Source organism: Hetaerina americana, unplaced genomic scaffold (assembly GCF_022747635.1).
Source record: "Hetaerina americana unplaced genomic scaffold, ioHetAmer1.1.p SCAF_1, whole genome shotgun sequence".
Classification (NCBI taxonomy): domain Eukaryota; kingdom Metazoa; phylum Arthropoda; class Insecta; order Odonata; family Calopterygidae; genus Hetaerina; species Hetaerina americana.
The window spans coordinates 10,175,134-10,199,039 of NW_027286069.1; the positions used below are offsets into that span (position 1 = coordinate 10,175,134).

At 36.4% G+C, this 23,906-nt stretch overlaps 1 protein-coding gene across 1 annotated transcript; it reads right to left on the minus strand.

Annotated features, from left to right (window-relative positions):
- LOC139696633 (nose resistant to fluoxetine protein 6-like) lies at positions 1-23,879 on the minus strand. Its single transcript, XM_071595445.1, has 7 exons — positions 23,804-23,879; positions 19,279-19,452; positions 11,324-11,583; positions 6,700-6,908; positions 690-787; positions 393-586; positions 1-114 (listed from the first exon to the last, which is right to left on the minus strand). Exons 1-7 carry the CDS (start codon positions 23,877-23,879, stop codon positions 1-3), a joined length of 1,125 nt encoding a protein of 374 aa, XP_071451546.1.
- Between the last annotated feature and the right edge of the window lie 27 nt (positions 23,880-23,906).

The following is a 23,906-nucleotide window of genomic DNA, read 5'->3' on the forward strand; positions in this document are numbered from 1 at the left end:
TCAAGTGTTCACACTACTCCAGGCAGCAGCTCCTTCAAGTTCCTCCAAATGCACAAGCTTTCCGAGCAAGTTACTTATGAAAGACAACTGTTGGCCAATTATTAACACTCTAACCTGTATAATGCATTCCCAAATAAATTGGGATAAATAATCTGATGTTTCACACACATGTGTCATTGCCACAGTTTGCATTACTTTTCTCGTTCCTCTTCACAAACTTGTGTACAGGGTCTCATTGTTATTACATTCATTTTACCACAATGTAAAAGTTGTTCCACTGCATTGATATATTTTAAATTGAAAATAATTATGTTAGTTAGAAATTTGAAATATCATAAGTCTTTTAGCAAAATAGATTTATTTTCATGCATGCCATATATGATTTATCTTACCAATATCATGAAGTCAGGATTTATTAAATATGTGAAATTAGTTAACAACATCCGGTGGAATGCCATAATAAATATGGCCGAGATGACACGTAACCCATAGAGAACTCTCATGCCATCAGACTTTGAGGGCTCATGTACCAGTTCATCATAGTTTTTTTTCAATGAAAAACTGAGGAAAGTATTTGCAAGAAGCCCTTAAAAATAAAAAAAATCAGTCATTTAAATAAAAGGGACATTTTTCAATCATTAATTACTTGTGCATAATTTTCAATTCCCAAAGATAATTTGGTGGCTTACCTGGTCTCTTGCATCCACTAGTAGTACCATTTTGCTGGATATACCAATCATATATTGTGCTTGCCATGCAGATGAAGCAGAGGCAAGCAATGATGAAGCTGTTGGATAATGGAGTATGTTCAAGTACACTGATATTATTAGTGTTATGATTCGCAAGATGACATTATTTTATTATAGTAGGTAAAATAAAATATTTATATAATTCAAATCAAACTATAAAAATGTGCAAACTACACCTTGAACAAATCGGGATCATTCCTTGCCATTAACATTTTAATAGTTCAAGGATATGAGTCAACAAAATCAATAACATGAGTATGGTCTAGGAAGATGCTGTGGATGAATAATCCTACCATCAAATTCTCCATCATTGTAACTTATCAACCCAAGGATTGGCTTGTACCAGCTTTTCGAGATATATTGTGATATTCCTACCGTTTCATTCTTTTATACTTCTGACATCTTCCATCACTGGTTCTCATGATTTAACCTTGGCATTCCTATGTAATTCTTCACCTCTATGCCTCTCAGGTGTATACATGCTTTCATATGCCTCATTTTTGTGTCTCGTGACACTCACTTCCCTGTTCAAATATATTAGCCACAATAAAAGTCATTCATAGACTACATATTAGTACAGAAACAAAAATAGAGAAGAATACTGTTCATGAAAGAAAACCCAAGTGTGTTCCTAGGTAGAGATAATAGGCTACTGGTTAGCCATTTCAGATTTAACAAATTGAAAGTATTGAGAATTCATGGGAGAAGAAGTTGTGGGAATTGAAAAGAAAGAGTTTGCAGAGCACCTCTATAGGATAAAAGGGAACTATTATTTTCACCAAAAGGCGGGTCCTGTTGGCTGAGAGGGGTACTTGGGCTACATCTTAATTTTAGACATCTAGGATGCCTTCCATGAAGATGCCAGGGGTTCATGATGACATCTGAACTATTTTCCCTAGACAGAATAACTCCCTCAAGCATTTCTCTTGTAATGGAGCCACCCCCTAGAAATTCCCCACTCTCAATTATGTGGGGATCAGGATGGTGTGGTGGCTAATATCCTTGCTTCCCACCCAGAGGGCCCTGGTTCGAATCCCTGTTGCAGCAGATATTTTTCATTGGTATCCCGATCCCTACTTGAGGTGCTTTGTGGAGGGCACTTTGAGTGAGAACACTGTCCATCTGATGGGATGTTAAGCCCCAGACTATCTGGCACCTTTCATTAAGAGTAGACTAATGCCAAAGCTGGGTTTCTCCCCACCCTTCATCCTTTCATGTCCATCCCTAATGGCACAAATTACCTCAGCTGTCCGTCACCTCCCCTAAAACTCAACTCAACTACTCAATATTATGTATTATTAGCAAACATTTTCCCACTTCACCAGGTATATTCTGTTCTGAAGAAGCAGTTGGGCACTCATTAGCTTCACTGTGCACTGGGGTTGAGTCAGGGAGGCACTGGTCAAGTCAATTTCAAATGAAAGGGGAGGCACCAAATACATGCTTATTTAAAGGGAGCAATCTGGAAGGGAATAAAGAGTATAATTAATGGTTTCTGGCGTAACTTTATGGAACCGATTCATTATAAATAAATGAAAGGACTAACTTTGTAGTTCCACACGAAAACGATTTATTCACACGACCCAGGTTTCGAAGTAAAACTTCATCATCAGGTGAGCTCTCTACATTTGCAGCCCTTCTTATATATACAGCCAGGGCGGGGGTGGGGTGGAGATAATCAGGAAGGTTTGGGAGGGGTAAAGTCAGGATTGGTTTGCGTGCCGGAGGGGAGGGCAGTTTGGCGTCCCCTCCGCGATGTTGGTGGAATGTGGAGCGGGAGGGAGAAGTCTACATTGTAGAGCTCTCGTGAGTCAGCGGATTAGAGAGGGTTAGATGAAGGGGAGGGGGGGGTGTCATCAGCCACCGTGAGGATTGGGACTTTAAGGAGGGGAGAGTGGGAGGCATACAGAAATTCGTTAACAATATTTTCATTTAAACAAACACTATTTAAAATTTCTAAATGTTCTAAGGCGTCTAATCTATACCTTTGCTTTCAACATGTAAAATTTCGAAATCAAAATCACTTTTATGGTTATTATCAATCAAATGCTTTGCGAATTGAGAGTTCATCTTTTTATTTCTTGCACATGCTTGATGCTCCTTCACTCGTTCTTGGAATTTCCTCCCTGTCTGTCCGATGTATATTGCCCCGCAATCGCACTTTAGCTTATATACTCCACTCTTTCCTTATATGGGATTCTGTCCTTTGTGTGGGAGAGCAGGCCCCTGAGGCTTGATTTGTTATAATGGGCTATCTTAATTCTACATTTTGGAAGTTTCTGACATACTTTTTGTGAAAAATCGTCTAAATAAAGGATTCTGCGCCACTTGGCTGCGGGGTCCTGTGGCGGTTCAGTACTGTAAATATCTTTCAATGCCATTTTATTAAGTTTTTTGCGGTATAGTTTCTCTACTAGCTCCTCATCGTAGCCGTTGTTTCTTGCAATCAATTTAATCGTGTTAAGTTCTTTTTTGACGTTGTTTTGCGACATTGGGACGTTCACCAACCGGTGTATCATTGAATGGAAGGCGGAGAATTTTTGCGAGAAGCAATGTCTTGACTTGAAATGGATAACTTGATCTGTGTATGAGTTTTTCCGAAAGATAGAGAAATCAAGCCGGTTGTTTAATTTTGAAATTTTTAAATCAAGAAAATTCAGTGTATTATTTTCTTCTACTTCACAGGTGAATTTTAGGTTTTCGTTCAAAGAATTTAAATGTGTAAGAAATAGCTGAATTTGCCTTTTGGAGCCTCTCCACACACAAAACACATCGTCCACATATCGATACCAACACAACACATTATTTGTTAGTTCGTTACACGAGGAGAACAAGTTCTTTTCGAAATGGTTCATGTAAATGTCGGCCAGAATCGGTGATAGAGGGCAACCCATAGCTAGGCCATTGGGCTGTTTGAAATATTTTCCGTTGAATTTAAAATAATTTTGCGAAGCACATGTCTGTAGCAGTTGGATTAGTTCACAGATAACTGGGTAAGGCACAGAATTCTGGATAAGTTTGGTTTCTGCAATGTCTATAGCTTCTTTAGGCGGCACACTGGTGAAGAGGTTGGATACATCGAAGGACACTAGGAAGCACTTGTTGGGGATAGTCACTTTGGAAACACGGTTGATGAAGTCAATGTAATTACGCACACCGTATTTTGCTTCAAATTTTGAATGCTCTCTAAATATGTCGTTTACTCTTCTCGCTAACAGGTGGTTGGGGGCTGTTACGTTAGAAATCACGGGTCTAATCGGAAATCCCGGTTTGTGAATCTTGGGTAACCCAAAGAACCGGGGTGCTGAAGGATTCATTTGGGTTAGCTTTTCTACATCATGCCACTTAAATAATATTGAACATGATTTTAACGAATTTTTGCACTCTTGTTGAAACTTGGTGGTTGGGTCTGATTTCAGTTCTTGAATCTTGTGCTCTTCGATAAATGTATTGCATTTCTCAAAATAATCGTCCTTTTTCATTATCACCACCGCGTTGCCTTTATCTGCTTTTTGAATAATCAGCTTTTCTAATTTAAGGCTGCTCTTGATAGAATTAACTGCGTCAAACTCCGGAAATTGTCTTTTAGTTTTAAAAACTTTTTGTAGTTGACCTCTCATTTCCTGAGCGACAATATGTTTTACCCCTATATTTTCTCTTTGGAGGGCTATTTCGCAGTCTACGGCAAAGTTTTTTACGTCCTTCATCGAGACTGGAATTTTTGGAACGTACTTTAACCCTTTTTCAAGCAAGCTTATTTCATTGGCTTAAAATTGTGCTCTGATAGGTTGATGACTTTTTGTCCAAAGTGATTATTTGCACCGACAGGTGATCCAGACGATTTATCATTAGAAACGGATTTGCTATCCTCCATGAGGGTCACTAATTTCCGATCAATGGTGGTTCTTTTTTCAAAGGCAATTTCACTACTCTCTCCCTCCCGCTCCACATTCCACCAACATCGCGGAGGGGACGCCAAACTGCCCTCCCCTCCGGCACGCAAACCAATCCTGACTTTACCCCTCCCAAACCTTCCTGATTATCTCCACCCCACCCCCGCCCTGGCTGTATATATAAGAAGGGCTGCAAATGTAGAGAGCTCACCTGATGATGAAGTTTTACTTCGAAACCTGGGTCGTGTGAATAAATCGTTTTCGTGTGGAACTACAAAGTTAGTCCTTTCATTTATTTATAGGGAATAAAGAGGATAGAGAGGGCCAGGGAGAGTGGAAGGGAGGGAGGCCATTTCCCACTCTTTCACCCACAGGCAAGTGAGATCGTTTACACCCAATTACATATTGCTCAGAAAAGTGTGCTCTTTTCAATGAACAGCTATGCAGACTTGGGCCCACCCAAGAAAAAATGAGTCAATGTGAATATCATTTGACTTAGATGTAGCGCTCAAATTAATACTCTGCCCAGCTTTTATTTACCCATCCACATGATAATTAGTGGGCTCTTGAAATAGTTCAATGAGCTAAATGGAATCAAATTCAATTTTATAAGTTGATGAAGACTCTCCTTATACCTGCATATTTTTATATTTTCGCCGCATCTTTTATTTATCGTAAAACCTTTCTTTCTCATCAATGAGTCATAAATAGAAATTTTCAGAGACCGATGTTTCAAATTAACTTCTCGCAGACATACATTCATGTTACTTGAAGAGAGTGATGCCTCCAATGAAGATGATAAAATTATCAATTGTTATTCTGCCCTGTAAACTGATCTCATCAGGCAAGGGAATCGGTGAAAAATCTGGAGAACTAAGTTTGCTAATATTCTTCCCATTTTGCAGGAGGCGAAAAATATCTGACAATGGAAGAAGCCCCTAAATCCATTTCAAGCCCATGGCAATATTTTCTCTCTATTTAAAAGCAGTCATTCATACCTCTGAGAGTAGAATAAACTAATGAGTACTACTCCTAGTTTTTTCAGAGACAAGAGGATGAATCCTCTTTACTGAATCTGACTTCCTTGAAGTGCGTACAATTCTGCCCAACAGTATTCAAATGGGACATGAAATCTGAGAATAGCTGAAAGACTACTGGCCATGATTAGAACAGTTGTTCTCTAATTTCTGTTGCAATGCTATCATGTGCATTAGATTCCTCCATTTACTTTGATTTTTACATTTCACAATTAATGAGAATGAGCCAATCAGGGGTCATGACAAACAATTATGACAGTCTTTGGAAGATGAGAACTTCCTTGACAAATGAGAACTTTGCCAGATTTTACAGATTTCATAAATACCTAGCTCTCTATATATGAAATAATCATGCTCCTCAAAGTAAAATCATTTTTTAAATAGTACATTCCAAATAAGTACGAGATTAGAAGTAAAATCTACCAACTGTGCAAATCAGCTGGCTACAGGAAAAAGGTAGACAAAATGCAATTAAAGGAATAGCAACCGCATAAGCAAATATTAACAATTTGATGAGAAGAGTAAAAGGAAAAGGGTATCATGGATGATTTTTTCCTCACCTGAGCTACATACATATATAAGGCCAACAAAGAGCAAAATATAAAGCTACAAAATGGCAGAATGACTTCATAAATCAACCCTTCAAAAAGACAGAACAATGTGGGATAAATAAGTTAATAGCCATATTATATTATTTGTGTTTCCCTGTGGTATATTATTTTAGAAAATGTTTTTCAAGGATAGATGAACTTTCAGTTTCAACAAATGTCTAAAGTGGTAATTTTAAATGCTCTGACAATTCCTAAGACAAGAGTAAAAATATGGAAACCCACATCTATGTCAATGGTGAGATTCAATCCAGGGAAATTTGAGTCAACAGGTGAATTCTTATCAAAAGAAGCCAATTGAGTCGGTAAATACTTTGCTTTGAATTTGCATTTGCTCAAGCCAGAAAAATACATTTGTTTTCAAGTCCCCTTAAGCCATGGGCAAAGTCATGCATAACATATTTAAACTTACAAGAAAATATCTCCATGCATAGATCTTGTTTCCTTCTGCTGAGTTGAACAGTCTATGTCCTTTATAGTTGCAGATATAAGCAAATTTTTCCTGGTATTTAAATCAGCAAGCACTTTGTTCATAGCTATCCTAAGATCAATGTGACAGCAAGTAGATGGAATGCATAGTGCCCAAAAAATTTTCTGCTGATCCATCCACAAATGATTCCCCTATAAAATGACAAGGGATATGTATTATAATGCAGAATTTTCAAAGTTTAAAATCATTCACCTTGCACACGACTAAAAAGGGATATTTACCTATGTGGTAAAAAAATTTAATTAGCTAAAAGCACATCAATGAAATGAAATTCATGTTGCAACAGAAATATGAATTACATGAATATGGTTAAAACTAAAAATCTATGTAAAAATACATAAGGTTCAGATAAAGTCAGAAAGATATAATCAGACACAACTGATTAAAAATGTACAGGTATATTTTTTTAAATGAGTTCACTAAGCATCGTTTTTTCATTACCAAATTTCCTGTGCATTCTTAATTCTCCATGTATGAATGTTAAATTCAGCTGGCTTTGGTGGCAGCGGAGTACCATCCTCACCTGCCAACTCAGAGGTCGTGGGTTTGATTCCTGCCTACGTGGGTTTTCCTCCATCTAGGTTTGGATGTTTGTCTACATAATATGTCTTCTACCACCTAACCCCTACATAATAGTCTTCAACGTATTATGTAGGGGTTAGGTGGTAGAAGGGACTATAAAGTCTCAATCTCGCCCCAATAAAGTCATTAAATAAATTCATTAATTAAAAATGGCATGTCAGTGGTGGATCATAGGCATCAACAAACATTAACTCATTGGTCTGCAAATTTTATAAAGTTAATATATGTGTGTATGAAATCACAGTTCAGGAATCCTAGTATGATTTGTGGACAAACGAATTGCCCATACAAAATATACTTTGAAGCACATTCCTGAGATACTCATATACGAGTAGGAACCCTTTCTGTCATCCTCTTTCAGGGTAGGCACAGCCAAAAAAGCCTTGTTTTAAGTTTCAAAAGGGGACTCTCATTCACCAATTTCCTCTTTATTGCCCTATCCTAGCACATTTCTTTCACCCTTTTCATCACATTCATTCATGCTCATCTGTTCCTAAAACGTATCATATTTCTTACCTCAAGAATATTTTTGACCCCATACATTCATGGCTTTCTTGGGCTACCCCTTCCTCTCAAACCACTTAATATTTTCTCATTATCTATTCAGTGACTGTACTCTCATCCTCATTCTTACAACATGACCAAACCAGCATAGCTTCTGTCATACATGTCTCTTATTAGTGTATCCAATTCATATCTTTCAGGACTGACTAAGTCTTCAACATATCTCTCATATTTCCACTACAAACACTCCTCAATCACCCCATGCCCACTGCATATGGTTAACATTTATACATGTCCTGAAACACCCAAGTGTCACTTCCATTGAGAGATATGGGGAGAACCAAACTTTTATACAGTACCATTTTTTTATGCCCTAAGCCAACTTTCATGTTTTTATTATAGTCACCACATCCTATGAATAACCTATCTGCTGGCATATTCAGGTCTTTTAATGTTTTCATCTATTCAATCTGTCACAAATATTCAGCCAAAATATGCAAAATCATTAACTTATTCTATAATTTTCCGTTTAGATTCACTATGCAGTTATCCTTCACATTCTCTCTAGCAACCAAAATTATCTTCAATTTTTATGCATTTAAACTCAGTTTAATAAATTGAGAATTTAATTATCTAATTTTAATAGTCTAAATTTCATCTCAATACTGTTACTTCATTGAAGCCTAAAACGCACCCATTATCCTTAAACGCGTTTGATTCAAGCACCCACCTCTTACACACCCATCAACAATCTGAATACTCATGGTGGCATTACATTACATTCTTGTTTCATCCTCTGCTTCATTCCAAACCAGTTTTCAAAGGTTTCATTCAATTTTACACATCATATATTGATTTTATAGCATTAGAATCTGCTTATACCCAGCTTATTCCCTCTAACCCCAAAGTGACTTTCTTCTATTTCCTCTTTCACATGGCCTCTTCTAACTCGACAAATGCACAATAGACTTTCATTCACACATCAATGCATATCTTAATGATTTGTGGAAGAGTATACAGATAACCTAAAAAACCACTTTCAGGCATAACACCACAATACACTGCCCAGATTTGTATATTGTTGCCTTCCATACATTTACTAATTACTCTTAACTAGAGGAGAGTATCCATTGTTGCACCACAAGACAAAGAAAGAATGTGCATATAATACAGCATTCCACTTCTTTGTTTCAAAGAGAACCCCTTCATACTGGCATAATATTTTACAATCATTAACCAGGAGGCATGAAAGATAGCAACTCATATCAGATGTTTAAATGTTTTTTGATAAAGAGTTGTTTTTAATGACTTAAATGAGTATTTTTTGTCAAGGATGCTTAGTCATGACAAGCTGTAACCATTTATTTGTTATTATAGCCATGTATGTATACATTTTTTTGTTTTATTATATGGCATATCTTATATTTTGCCATAATAAAATAATAAGGTGAAATAATAAATAAATGAATAAGGGGAATGACAGGAAAAAGGTTTCCTGCTGTCTCTGTCTCAGTATGCCATCAGGCTTCAGGACATAGGAGTACAACTTTGGAGACCACTTCATAATGTTCCGGAGGCATAACTGAGATGGCCAAAAAAATGTGGAGGAGGTAACCTGGTTTGGGGTAGTTCTAAGTTATGAAGGATCTCATGGAAGACGCTGGGCCAACCCCAGATTAGGTTTTTGGATGAGAATGTCCCAAAGAAATAATATCCCTTTGCTGAGTGTCTTTTTCTCAATTATTAAGTGATTCCCAGAGTTTTACATGATTTCCAGGGAATATTTCAGTTTTCCATGGAATTCCACAATGTTACTGAAATGATTTTAGTTCTCTTTTGGAGAATATTAAATAAAAATTCTTCAGTGAAAATTATATCCGAAAAAAGTAAGACTAAGGTTCACTTATGATCAGCATCTCTCTACTGTGGATAAAATAATGTCCTATAAGTTACCTCCAGTAGTAATCGAGAAAAGTAAAAATCCACAATGATTTCAATTCACTATGCAAAAACGCTGCCCTATAGACTGCATGAGTAATTTCATTGCAAGGATAACTGGAAAGAATTCATTGCTGGCTAAGCATGATTTTACCAAGGCCTAAACTGAGGGTGATTTGGTTGAAGTATTTCAATGTTTATGGTTGCATTAAGGGTAGGGTGGTCAAAAGCTGAGGAGAAACAGGATACAAGAAGTTTGCTGATCACTAGGCCAATGAGAGTACTGGATTGGGTGAACAACGGAGTAGGTTCACCGTTGATAACATTTAAGTGAAAGGACCAAACCACATTTGTATAATTTTAACAATGTGATTACTGATTACAATTGGTTTAAAGAATGCAGGTTTTATTCATAAGCCTAATTACTGCAATCAACCTGGAAGTTGGTTTAAAAGGTGTGGTGAGAGCACACATAATACTAACAACAAGACCAATGGAAATTCACATTCTTTTGTGGCCCCTTCCTCAATTACCTAATGCTTTCCCCTCAATCACATTCTTCAACATCCCATCACTTATAAATACTCTATCCTCACCTTTCCTGCCTCATTTGATTTCTCCCAAACAACCCTCATCCTCCCCCACCATCCCTAGTACTTCATTTGTTTCCCTTTTCCCCATTTTACTTTTTCCATCCTTCTCCACGCCCACATCTCAAGTAAACAACTCTAACAACCTACTGTCAAACTCTGCTTCAACAACCATGTTTCCATTCCTAATTACATTTAAAAGTTTTTTCTTAAGATCCTTACGCAACGTCCTTGTTGTCAATTCCTTCCTCCTGGTAAAAGTTTCTTTGCCTAAGGGACCATCTTGTTGCAAAACAATTCCAAGATAAGTAAACTGTTATAAGTACCAGCTCTTAAGTTTTACTCTCCAATGTTAACATTTAACCTAACCCTCCACCTTCTTGAAAAACTCATAATCTTAGTCATTAATTCTCATCCCATACCAATAAAACTGATTTTCTCAAAAATGATTGTAATCCCTTGGTTGACTGGCTAACTAGAGCTTAATCACCAATAAATCTAATTGATTTTATGGTTTCCCCACCAACTTTCACTCCTGTCTCCAACATTTCCCATACCTACCTTATCATTACCTCCACTTATACATGGATAAGAAACTGTGATAGTGGTCATATCACCACCTCAAACCCCTGCCTAGCACTTCCCATCCCAACTCTTGATATATAATATCAGATCTGCACATGTCTCAGCAGTCTGAGACATGCACAGATTTTAGATAAGTTCACTATCCAACCAATCTAATCCTATTTTCTGCAATCCACTCATTATTTCTACCTAATTTACTCTTTTGAACACCTTAAAATCCATGAAACAAACAAATACATCCTGCTTGTTCCCTATGTTCAATTCTATTGGTGAGTCTAGTGAGTCCATTATATTGAACTGTGAAATAGTGATCTCTAAAAATTATTTTTATCCTGATAAAACATTACCATTATTGTCAGCTGCGATGAGTTCTGGAATTTCTGCTTCTGGTCTTCATTGGAGGAACATTTATCACAAGCACTACGGGGCTTTGCTTCATTGGTGGATTCTCCTTCATATATTTCCAAAGGTACAACACAGTACTGCCCTTGGAAAGTAACGGCTTTCTTAGAAGTCCTTTCTACATCAGTGCAATCATAGTAGTTTCCAGCATGATGTGAAACACTTGTGATAATGCCTCTTGGGAATTTTCCTCCAGAGTCATACACTGTAAATTTTTTGAATAGCAAATAAGTAAAAATAAAATATCATCATGGCATGAAATTTATTATGGAAGCTTGTCAATGCAGTGATTATTCCTGGATGGTCAATAACTTTCCAATGATCAATAACCATGTCATATTCAACTATATATAATAATGGCAAGATATGTTAAAAGATAGGTAGAGTCCTCCGTGTTAACCTGGTCAATGATGCTACATGAAGATGGAATTAAAAGTGAACAGGACGATAGGTTGAAAGGTAAACTAAGCTATTCATCATAGACAGTGACTGGTTTTGGTTTGGACAAGTCCAAAATTAGAATGCTGCCCATCGAGGGGAGTATATTTCATTGCCACATCAGCAAATCTAAACATGCCAATTCAGGCCGAGAGGCAACCTCCCCAGCTCTACCCTTCTCTCACACTTTCCACTCTGAAAGCTGCTGGCACATGCCACCCCTCTCAGTATGGTGTATGTTACTTCGAACCTATATTGGTTCGAATCTAAGATGCCTGTGAATGCAAGACACACCCAATTTTTAACACCCTAAAACCAAAAAAAGGTAACAGCCAATTCTAACATGCAGCATAGTTTGAGTTTAAAGGGGCATATTTGGGCAAAGGGGCATTGGTAAAGACCTGGCGTGGGTCAGCGAGAATTGTACACCATGAAGTTCAAAAGGCTAGTTATATTGTTCATGGAAGAAAATAGGACCAGAAGAGTAGCTGCAAGATTTGGTGTGAATGAGGGTAGTTTAAGACTATGGTGTCAGAAAAAGACCTCTATTTTTGCATGCAAGTCTTCGCAAAAGAAGTTCACTGGGCCAAAAAAATGGAAGATTCCCTGAAGTAGACGTAGCAGTGTTGGAATTTTTCGACGAGGCAGAAAGGCAGGCTTTTTTTAAGCTATGACCTAAAGCGAAAGGAAGCCAACAACAAAGCAAGATCTTTGGGCATCCCTCGCACACAATATCAGGCCAGTCGAGGATGGGCAGAACGATTCATGCGACGAACAGGGCCAGAATTGCAGTGGCAAAGATCGATTTGTCAGTAGCTTCTGGCAGACTTCAAACACAAATTGGTGTCTTACCAAAAACATGCATTTGATCTTCGAAAGGAAGGGAATTTCATGCTGGGGCAGATGGCTAATGCAGACGAGACTGTAATTTACTGAGATATGTCACCAAATTACATGCTTGAGAGAAAAGGGGCCAAAAATGTTCTTCTGAAGACAGCAGGGTATGAAAAACTACAAGTGATGGTGATGTTGGCTGCTACATCTGATAGTCGCAAGTTGCCACCATTTCTTATCTTAAAAAGAAAAACAATCCCGAAAGGAAAGGTGTTCCCAAAAGATGTCATCTTTCAGGCTCAAGAAAAACACTGGATGACGGAGGAATTTTAATTATTGATTGGTTAAACACCATGTGAGGTCGCAGACCAGGAACCTGCTTGAATCAGCCCTCTGTGCTTGAACTGGACTTTTTCTGGGGCCATCTTACCAATACCGTGCAAGATAAAATTAGAAAGATGAAGTCAGAACTTGTATCCATTCCTGTGGTAATTACATCACATGACATAAGTGATGCAAGTAAATACCACCACAATTTAAACACCCTATCAGGAGTAAATAATCAGTATGTGAAACAATATTTTCCTGTGAAATTCATATAAATAATAATTACTCACACAGAAAAGTAATATCTATTTACATTTATAAAATATAAATGCAAACATTTTGATTTTCACTACACCCTCAAATATCCAAAGATAAGTTTTTTTTTAATTGTGATATTCAAAGGTGGTCAATGTGAAACATAAAATACTATATGAATATCTAAGTTTGATAAGATTGCCTAGATGGCTATGAGCCTTATTGTTGAGGCAAATTATTGCCGTGATAGCCAAGTATTCTACCAATGAGATAGTATTCAAGATGACCACTGTTAGTACTATTGATATGAGCATGCTAATCTCCTCAGTGTGTCCATTGAGTTTCAAACCAAAACACCCAGGAATAAAAATAATTTATATCTAACTTATCCATCTAGATTCTCAAACTTAATGTCAAACAGTGCTAAGAACTGAAAAATAATAACTCTTTTGCTTCAAACATTTACGGCAAAGAGTGATAGTCAGAGAGAGAGTAAAATTTTCTTTACAGGGACATGGGCATACTGGGAAAGAATGTGGATATGATTTTGCATGAAAGTAGAAACCATATATAAGAGAAAATGATCTGGGAAGCAGTGCAAGCAGCTGGCCATTAAGGTCTTGGTTTCAAGCCTGGACAAAAACCAATGAGAATCAATCCTGAAGTAGATACTATGCACACACAACTTTCAGCCCAAAATAATGAGTTTGTAACTTTTAGCTTTAATGATAAGTATAAGAAAGCAAATGAGCTATCGATATTTCCAGAAAAATCTCCAAATATTGGATGAAGAGGATCACAAAATTAGTATGTACTAAAATGTATAGTGCTCATTATTTTGGGATTTTAAGATCAACTGGAAAAAATTCTTCACATCCATGAAAAAATGAATCAAACAGCAGTTTCTATTTGAAAGAGCTGAAGAAGACTTTGAAAGTGAAGAAGAATTATTGGAGCATAGTTTCAACACATGATAACAACAATCTTTAGCTTAAGCAGGATTGTTGTTCAAGAAAAAGCAATATCATTTACATTAAGTTCTGGCATTGAGGTCTTTCAATTCTCTTTATCTTCAATTGGCTTTAGTGATTCCTTAAATACCAAGGAACTCTCCCCAAAAAAATTTGGGTGGAATTAAATAGATTGTCATAAATGTAAATAAAAGTCCAGCTGATTTAAAACTTCTCCAGGAAATGTAAATTCCAGTGATATTTTCCAGATGGACCAAACTGGTATATTTATGACCCCTCACCAAACTTAATGAGCTAAATGGGAAAGAAATACCAAATGGGTGATTGCGGCAAGCAGGGTTCCTCAGCTTTAATTCAGATGGGAGCAGTAACTGATCAAAGCTTCAAGAGTGGGTGATCAGGAAATCTATTAGCCCTCAAGTGTTTTGGAGCATTGCTAATGATGAATGAATGACCACAACTTAAATCCACTGGTGTTGAGAAATGTTGAGGTTTGGTTCATTTTATCATTAACAAACAGTCGTTTGCACCAATTAGACCAAGGGATCATCACCCTGATGAAGACAGCTGATTGGATCAGATTAGTATGACCTTCAGTCCAAGAGGTGGAAGAGAATGACACCTTTAAGCTAGTGTCCTAGAAGCTGAAGGGAAAGACTCGGAAGTTTATTTCAAAGAAGGATATTAAAATTGCCTTAAGGAACTCAGGGCCCTTTCAAAAGATCAGCCTGCAAAGGGCAAGGAGTTTCCAGTGAAGAGGAGGCTTGAGGTTTCGCAAACTCTTATGCCAAAGGGGTTAAAGGAGGCACAGATCTTTTGAATTTTCATTGGTAATCAAGTAGCCATTCAAGTAGTCTTTACAATTCTCATTACAGTAATAGTTAATGAAATAGTTTTTGCAGAAGTCATATATGATCACAGTTAATGACCTCAAGCATTGGACTTTGGTCAAACATTAGTCATAAATATATGTAATGGGTCGCATTTCTTTTCAATGTATTAAGGGTGTGCATCCTATGAATTAGCAGAAGAATATTTTAAGTTCTTTAAAACCCACTGTCTTTTAAAGTTACCATAATATGTCAAATCTTAATATGTCAAATCTTAATATCTGTGCCCATAAAATAAATGTAGATAACTGCTATAATAATTCCTATAGATTTATCACAAGTATTGTTAGTAATTGAGTGGATGGAGATGATAATATGAATGAACAAGGAAAAAAAATTGAAATATAAACTATAAATGTACTCGTATGAAAATAACACATGCATAAGCACATAAGTGTGCAAACATTTGATATTAATCTTGATTAAAGGATGGATTCGAATAAATTAAGAAAATGAATGCAGTGAATAAATCCCATCAAAAAAATGAAAAAGATTCATGGGGCAAATTAAAATAAAGTCAGGGCGAACTTCTCAATAGAAACTTTTACCGCAGGGAAATTTGATTTCCGTTAAAGGAAATTAAACACCTGTAGCAATAATAATAATTTGAAACATTCCCAGTGGGGAGCTGAGGGAAACTCTCTGCATATTTGAATAAAGGGTGGTTCCTACAAAGAGCTTATTTCTGCAGTTGAATGAATCTATTAATTAGCGTAAACAGCAGATAAATACAATGATTAACAAGAGGGTGGAAGACTTGCTTGACATCCTGTAGTTACGAGGGTCATCCGGAAAGTAGTACCCGTTCGTGCCGCATGAAGTGCTGACGACGCGAGTAGCCGCTGGACGAGGTCAGATAGCTTCAGTGGCTTGTCTGCCTTCTCTGAGCCAAGTTGCGTGACGCTAGCATTGCCTGTGTTGTTTCTGTGATTGTTTACAATGTTTAAAAAAATTGAGAACGCCGCCAGTTGTGAAGTGAGGGCAGTGATTAAATTCCTCAATGCAAGAAACGTTCGCCCATGTGATATTCATCGCCAATTAAAGGAGGTGTATGGAGACAATGTAATGGACGAGTCGTCTGTTCGGCGGTGGTGTCGCAACTTCAACATGGGGAGGGGGAACACACACAACGATGAGCGTTCGGAGAGACCGTCTGTCATTACAGACCAACTGGTGAGCTCAGTTGACGAATTCGTGAGGAACGATCGGCGCGTCACAATTGATGACATCTGTGAGCATTTTCCCAATGTTTCTCGAACAATTGTTCATGAAATTGTTAAACACCATCTGCATTATGCAAAAATTTGTGCAAGATGGGTCCCTCGCGTATCTCAATGAGCTGGCGGCGAAGGACTATGCAGCAGGAATACAGAAACTTGTCACACGTTATGACAAATGCCTTAATTTGCTTGGAGATTATGTTGAGAAGTAGTTTAAAGTATCCTCTTTCAAATAAAATTTTTTATGTTTGTTAATATTTACTTTTGTGTCTTTATTTCACGAACGGGTACTACTTTCCGGATGACCCTCGTATATGCAGGTCAAGGCATATTTCCAATTGAATCATTTACTATGGTCAACCATGGCAGTATAAACATTCACATTAAATCTGTGAAAACTGATGAAATAATCATTGAGTTTGAAAAAGAGGCTATTTGGATGAAAATTTTTGAAAGTCATCCTGTGATGCAATTTAAGTATTTGATGGTCCCATTTTTAGTAGCATACATAAATAAGGTGTCTGATGTATTTTTATAACTTTTTGTGAAACCAAGTGAATTCATCATTGAATTTTTTATACCATAAACATGTAATAGCAAGTTAGAAAACATTAAATCATGCATGGATAAAGGAAGTATACATATGCTGTATGAGTTGAGATGGAGAGAATTCAATGATTGCTGGAGTTGAACTTAAAATTAAACCACTTAGCTTTCCCACATTTTTATGTGGAAAAGCTAAGTGGTTTAATTTTAAGTACAATATGAAGAATGACGCGACGCCAGAAACTGTTTTATTTATTGATTACTGGAGTAGTTAACAGCAATTCATAGTGGAGTCAATTTGGTGGATAAGGTTAGCAAATATTGAGATGTTGAGTACAAGAAGTTCATTGATATAGGTAAAGAGAACCAATTTAGTGGTTATCCACATGTACATGCTTATGTGTAGTTAGGACAGGGAAGAAAAGACTGTCTTATGAACAATTGGAAAATTTGAAGATATAATTTACCATATGGATACCTGGAAGGAAACAATTGATAGTAAATGGGTACCAGGAATATAGCAGTTTACAGAGGGAGAAACAGTCAGGAAGGAGGGATATGAGGTTACAGTTTAGGAAAGATCATGAAAAATGAGAAGTGCATTTTTGAAAAAGAAAGTTTCATATTAACAAATATCTGGTTTGAACACCAAAATGAGCATAGGCACAATAGGAAAATGCAGGAATAAGCTAGGGTGAACCAGCTAGATTACAAGTTTAGACATTAAGAAAAAAATGATCAACTTATACAGCTTTCCAGGGGCAGATTGAGACAATAAGTTAATTGCAATGAAACGCAGTTTAATTTTGAAAATGATTACAAGTTGTAGAGAATTGCGAAATTGGAATATTGAAGCTTTGTCAGCAGTAAAAAGAAAGGAAATACTCAGAAAAATGTTTTAAACATTGAGAAACATAAAGACTAAAAGAATGAAAAGGCAGGGATCATTATAAAGATGACTTGTAGGATGGAAGGGAGGAAAAAATGGAAAAATGTTTTAAAAAAGAGCTTAATAGTAAATTTGGTTGAGAAACCAATAGGGGTTGAGGAGATGTGTTGTAAATAGCAGTATGCAGAGAAATTCCAGGGATAGGGGAAGTAGTAGTTCTATTTATGCAAATGAAGAGAGGAAAATCGTCAGGATGTAAAAAAGAAAAAAAATTATAAAAATCATTAGAATTAAGTTAGGAAAGTTGAATGGAGTGGGAAGAGATTCAGGGTAGGCATAAAGAATGCCTTGAAAAACCATATTGTAAAGAGGTTAGGCAAGCCAGCTTAGAAATAAGCAATTTATAGCAGATGAGGATATCTTTGGTCTATGAGTAATAGACAGATGAAAAAATGGATATAGTAAATGCATCCAAACAATCCCATAGAAATCAACTAAGAGTTTAGGGAAAATGGAAGAAAGAGATAATTTCAACAACTACTTGGCATTTATGATGCACAAATTTGGCTGGAGGGCTTTATTATATTAATTTTGATCCCTATCCCAAAAATGAAAAGATGCAGCAGTGTCCTACTGGGTTTTAATTCACATGCAGCAAAATTATTTTTGAGAATCATTAGTATAAGGTTACATAATGTCGAAAACAACTATCAATGTAGTGATCAAGTTGAGTTTATAAAGAAGGGGGAACACTTTATACATTGTTACACTGCAGCAACGAGAAAGTTAATAGGAATGAAAACAGAATCAGGATGTCTTTGAGGGCAACAAAGCAGACCAGAGAGAGCTAATGGCAGTACAAATATTGGAATGGACTGAAGGGATAGGCAGCCTCTTTAACATCTGTAAATGAACCAGATGGAACAGGAACAGTTAGCAAAGAGAGAAATAATATGGGGATATGGTGGACAGGGTCACCAATTATTGTCAGAGCGTTTTAACTGACATCTACATAAGATGATAAGAGTTTCATGAAACGGGGACTTGAGTTGAGAATTATGGAGGGCAGCAACGAAATTATGAGTTGGGTTTGAAGATGATCAAGCCATGGCAAGACTATTACAGGATGACAGCTATGGTTGAGTGCTTTATAAGACTAATACAAGAAGTATGGAGTAAGAATTACTACAAAAAGAGCAATGGGATTCCTAAAAATTAGGATGGCTAAGTTAAACATTTCAGCAAAATATCTAGATATATTAAAATAATCATCCAGATGAGAAAAAAACTAGAGCAAGTGGTACAGTTCATGTACTTAGGCAGTAGTTTGGAGTAAAATTGGTTCTGTAATGAGAAGTATATCGACCAAATTAGTCTTGAAAGAATGTGAAATTGTGACAGGTATAATAAGTAAATATAGCATTATTAAATATTTTAATATGAAGCAGAGCATTGTATCAATCCAAAAAAGGAAGTCTTAAGAAGTGAACACCAACAAAAGAGAAATATATAATTTATAAAGTCCCTTACTCTTAACAGCCCAAGGGACAGATTGGCGAAGACTGATCAGGACATCATGAGCATGTTGTCTGCAAATAGAGCTGCTCTCCTTCTCGAGTTGAAAAAGAACTGTTTCATACATGTCCGGAGGAGTTCCATTGCTGCTTTCTTCCAATGATATCTGTACACCAATCAGAAAATACACTATGGGAATGAAAATGTTCATGTCAACTTATTCAAGTACTTATGATTTAAGGGCCACTTTTCCGAGTTACAAACGGCTGTCTACTAAATTAACAACCTATATATGATGACAAAATTTACAAATCATTAAGTTGAGCAATTAGCTACATTAGAGACATTTTTCATTGGCCTCGAGGGTTGAGGAAGAAAAGTTTCAACACATGAGCACAATAAATCGTTGTGGAGAAATGGCATGTAAGACCTGCTATTAAACAAAAAGTTCAAGGAGGCAGTGAAATGATATTCAATTCATGAAGAAATCAGGACGACCATTTCACGTTAAGCTACATGAATAATTCATCAAGTCGGAGAACAAATACAAACAAAAACAAGTGGTCGACAAAAAATATACAATAGCAACCGCAGCAGTGGAGAGATTCGCGTAGTCATGGATTATTAATGAAAGACTTTTATTTTTTAACTTGGAAGCAGATAATTTCTCTTACGGTACCATTCAATATGTTCGCGATGATCGCCCAGTACCGGCAAATATAAATCTTCCTTAACTAACACGGGAAGGAAACAAAGGAAAAGCAAGGCAGGGATGACATGATGAAGTTTAATTGATACGCATTATCTGCATTACCTTTGTACATTATTTACAACACGGGAATTTGAGGGGAAAGATTTTTATCATTTGGAAAATTTTAAAAATATTTAGCACGTTTGCTCTATCTGAGGCTAACTACATCTTACATGCGCTATTTTCAAATAATCTAAGAATTGTTATTCTGAGGCTCTAAAAGGTATGCAGGTATGTTGAATTTATTTGCCTTTTAATAATGGTCAAAACGCTTAGAATCAAGGAAAAGCACGCCATTGAGGCTTCCGATGCTATCGATTTCTTTGTCCATGATGTTGAGAACAAAGTGCTTATCACTTCACTATGGACACAATTATGCGAACGATATGAACTGATTTATATATTTCTTTGGACACACTTCTGAAATCCATATTGAATACCACGCAGTATTCATTCAAGCAACAGTTGTTCATGTTATGTGAACTTTAATTTCTGGGAATCAGGCAAGGACAGGAAACAGCGGTTCGGTGGCCCTATCGGTGTTCTTTCTGAGAACCATAATTCGTGGAGAATGCGAAATCATGTTTCAGTTAGTAGTGATGATTGTGCCCCTAATATTAGTGTCACGATCTCCCCAAATCAAGATGCCGCGTGTGCGCCCGTAAAGGCGGTCATACGAATTCGTAGACGTAGTCAAACGGTAATAAGGTGTATCCCAATGTTCTGTTTTAGGTGATAATCGCTTTAGTAAATTAAGATGTGTATCCATTCAGTTCCTTTCATTTACATACAATTTCTAAGGAGTAAATACCAGCTTGAGCTGCTATTGAATGACCTTGGAGTTGAAGTGTTTGTTCTTGCTAAATATTGTTCATTTGCCGACGAAATGTCTACTTGTGCCTTAGAAGGTTTCCATTTGGTTCCCCATCATTACCGGCAGCAGTTCAAATGTAGTGGCGATTCATGGAATTGCCGACCTGAGATTAATACGATTCGTTTAACTATTGATTGTTCAGTCGGGAAGCTTTGTGGGTGCTCGGCTGCTTAATTGAAAATAAGTCACCAAACTTTTTCTGTTTCATCCATCAACCGGCCTCCTTGAGGAAATTTTGATGATTTTTTGCCGGTGTTAAACTATGCTATTATATATTCATTATTCAGACGTGCAGATGGCAAAATAATGCTCTGGGATTTGAACATTAATGTCTTGGAAGACTTCCTAATTGAAGTTTGATTTTCTTAACTTGCTCATCCCTTCTGGGATCCCTGGTCTACATGTTGTCAATGTGGATCCCATTGGAGCAACCCCTAATTGTCAGTCTTTTTTGGATTAATTTTTCTCTGACCTACCAATCTTAAACCTATTGTGCAAGACCATCAATACTGGCCTATCAATTTGGTTCGAATATATCTATTAGTTTAGGAAATTTCACCTTTAAATCTTCCTAGCCCTAACTTACATACTAAGAGAATTTTTTGTAGTGATTCACCGTCGGAATTCTCAATGACCTTGGCACAATAATAATGGGATGATACCTTGATACAAAATTCAATAACTTTTATGTTTCTGCAATGTACTTCAATTCTGTTTTTCCAGTTAGAAAGGTCAAGCAAAGAAATTCAGGTAATAAATTTAAGAGTATTTGCCTGAGCTCATAAAAATGTACAAACATATCTGTGAACCCCACTTTCAGTGTAAATGTCATGATCCACATCTATTTAAAAGCCCTATTTTGTGATACTATGAAGTCTAACATAGAAAATTATATTGAGCTCTAATAATCTAATTAAATCAACATGAAATATTCTATGCTTAACCAGAACCTTTCATCAGCAATTCAACCCAGCTCCAATAAATTTTAGTGGCACCAGTAGGAAGGAACCTGTAAGAATTGCAAACATGTTTAATACTCATTTCTTTATAAATATAAAATTCCCTCAAATAAACCCTTACCTAATGCTACCCTAAACCACATACTTAATTCTATGTTCCTCTTCCCAACCAATCCTTTTGAGATAATGAAAACTTCCAATTCTTTTGAAAAAAAATTTCTGAAGGGCTTGATAGCACCCATATGCCTGTGTTAAAAACGACATTTCATTTCATTGCATGACCCTTGGCTGGTATAGTCTTTTTCTCCCGGTCATTTCTCATTTCCTCTAAAATGTTCTATAATGTGATCTCATTTCATAAAAAGGCTCTTATAAGATTGCTGGTAACCATAGAACAATACCTTTGTAACAGTATGTTCAAAATTAACCGGAAAACTTATTCCACATTTATTTGAATCATTAGCCGACGAATATGGTTTTAAGACTGGAAAATCTACTTATTCAGCATCCTTTGAACAGATAATCTTATTCCTCATGGCCTAAATGAAAAACTTCTTACTGCTGAAATACTGTCTTAGAATTGAACAAGGTACTTGATCTCACTGATCATGATATTTAATAATAAATGTCAAAGCTCTTAGTATCTCCAGTGTACCGTGAAAATGGACCTTGTCCTAAACGAGTTACTCTAGAGTAAATTTAAAGGTATCCACAATCCCAATTCTATTATTCTGTATATATGAATTAACCCTTTCACTGCTGTGAATGTACCCTTTCACCCTGTCTGTGGTGCGCTATCATACTTTGACATTTTATAAAAATTATGCTAGACAAAATAAATTTAAAAAATTTTTGCATTAAATACACAAAGAATCTAGATTCTTTACATTATGTTATAATATCTGGAGTAATAAATGTTACAGAGACACAATACCCCCCATTTTTTGCTCCTGTGAGTAGAATTCCAGCAAGTAAACCGCAGCTAAAGGGTTGATTATCATGATGAAACTGAAAAATGCAGTTTTTTAAACAAATGATTAAAAGTCAGCGAGTAACTCAGAGTCAGTCAGAGGTAGCATGTTGGCCACTGGATGAGACACCTTTGCAGTTGCCTCACTGAGGAACATATGCTGCATGGACTACCTTTCATCTGACTCGAACCTTTTGACCTATCTCAAGAGTGACCCTTTCATCTGACTTGAACCCCTGACTTGACTTATCTGTCAAGAATGACCCTATAAGGAATAATTGTCATTGCTTCCACCAGCACAGCTCTAGGAGTATTCAGAACATACAAGTCCTTCCACCATGTCAAGGTGATTGTCCACAGGGAGGGATTTTGTGAATGTATGGTGAAATAACATTCTAGCTGAAGACACTGGGAGAGTTCAATTTTACTTATAATATAATAACACTGGAGTTTAATATTCAAATAAAACCTTCAACATGTGTTATCTACGAAGATAATAAAAATAATTTAATTAGGTTAATTTGTTAATATGATCAGAATAATATTTTTTGGGTTGATTCATTCTAATATGCAGTTTTAGGAAATAATCACCAACATGCATGGAGATCTAAAAATAGTAACAATAAATGACTATATTTTTTATTGATTAATACCAAAAACAATCACCTCTACACTATTAACACTAGAATCACCAGAAAGAATTTTGACCATTTTTGAAATAATAATAATGTTTAAGTAGTCCTTTCTCTCCTAATGCTAACTCATGAACATATATCATATTTTAACCTTTAATAAATTCTATTCTAATCCATGCCTAATTTTCTTCTCGTTTCATTAGTTTTAAAAATATGTAATTACAGACACACCTAATAGCCTTGTGAGAGGTCATTTTCACAAGTCATAAAATCTCATCAATCAATCAAATTAACAATTCTTTTTTTTCTCTCTCTTTTTTCCATGGCCCCTCCAAACCACTCTTGGCTTGCCATCAGCTATGTCCCAGGAGCCAGTCAATGGAGTTGACACAACACCAAGCATGCCCAAGGCTGGAATTAAACCCATAACACTTGGGTTTGCAGGTGAGCACAA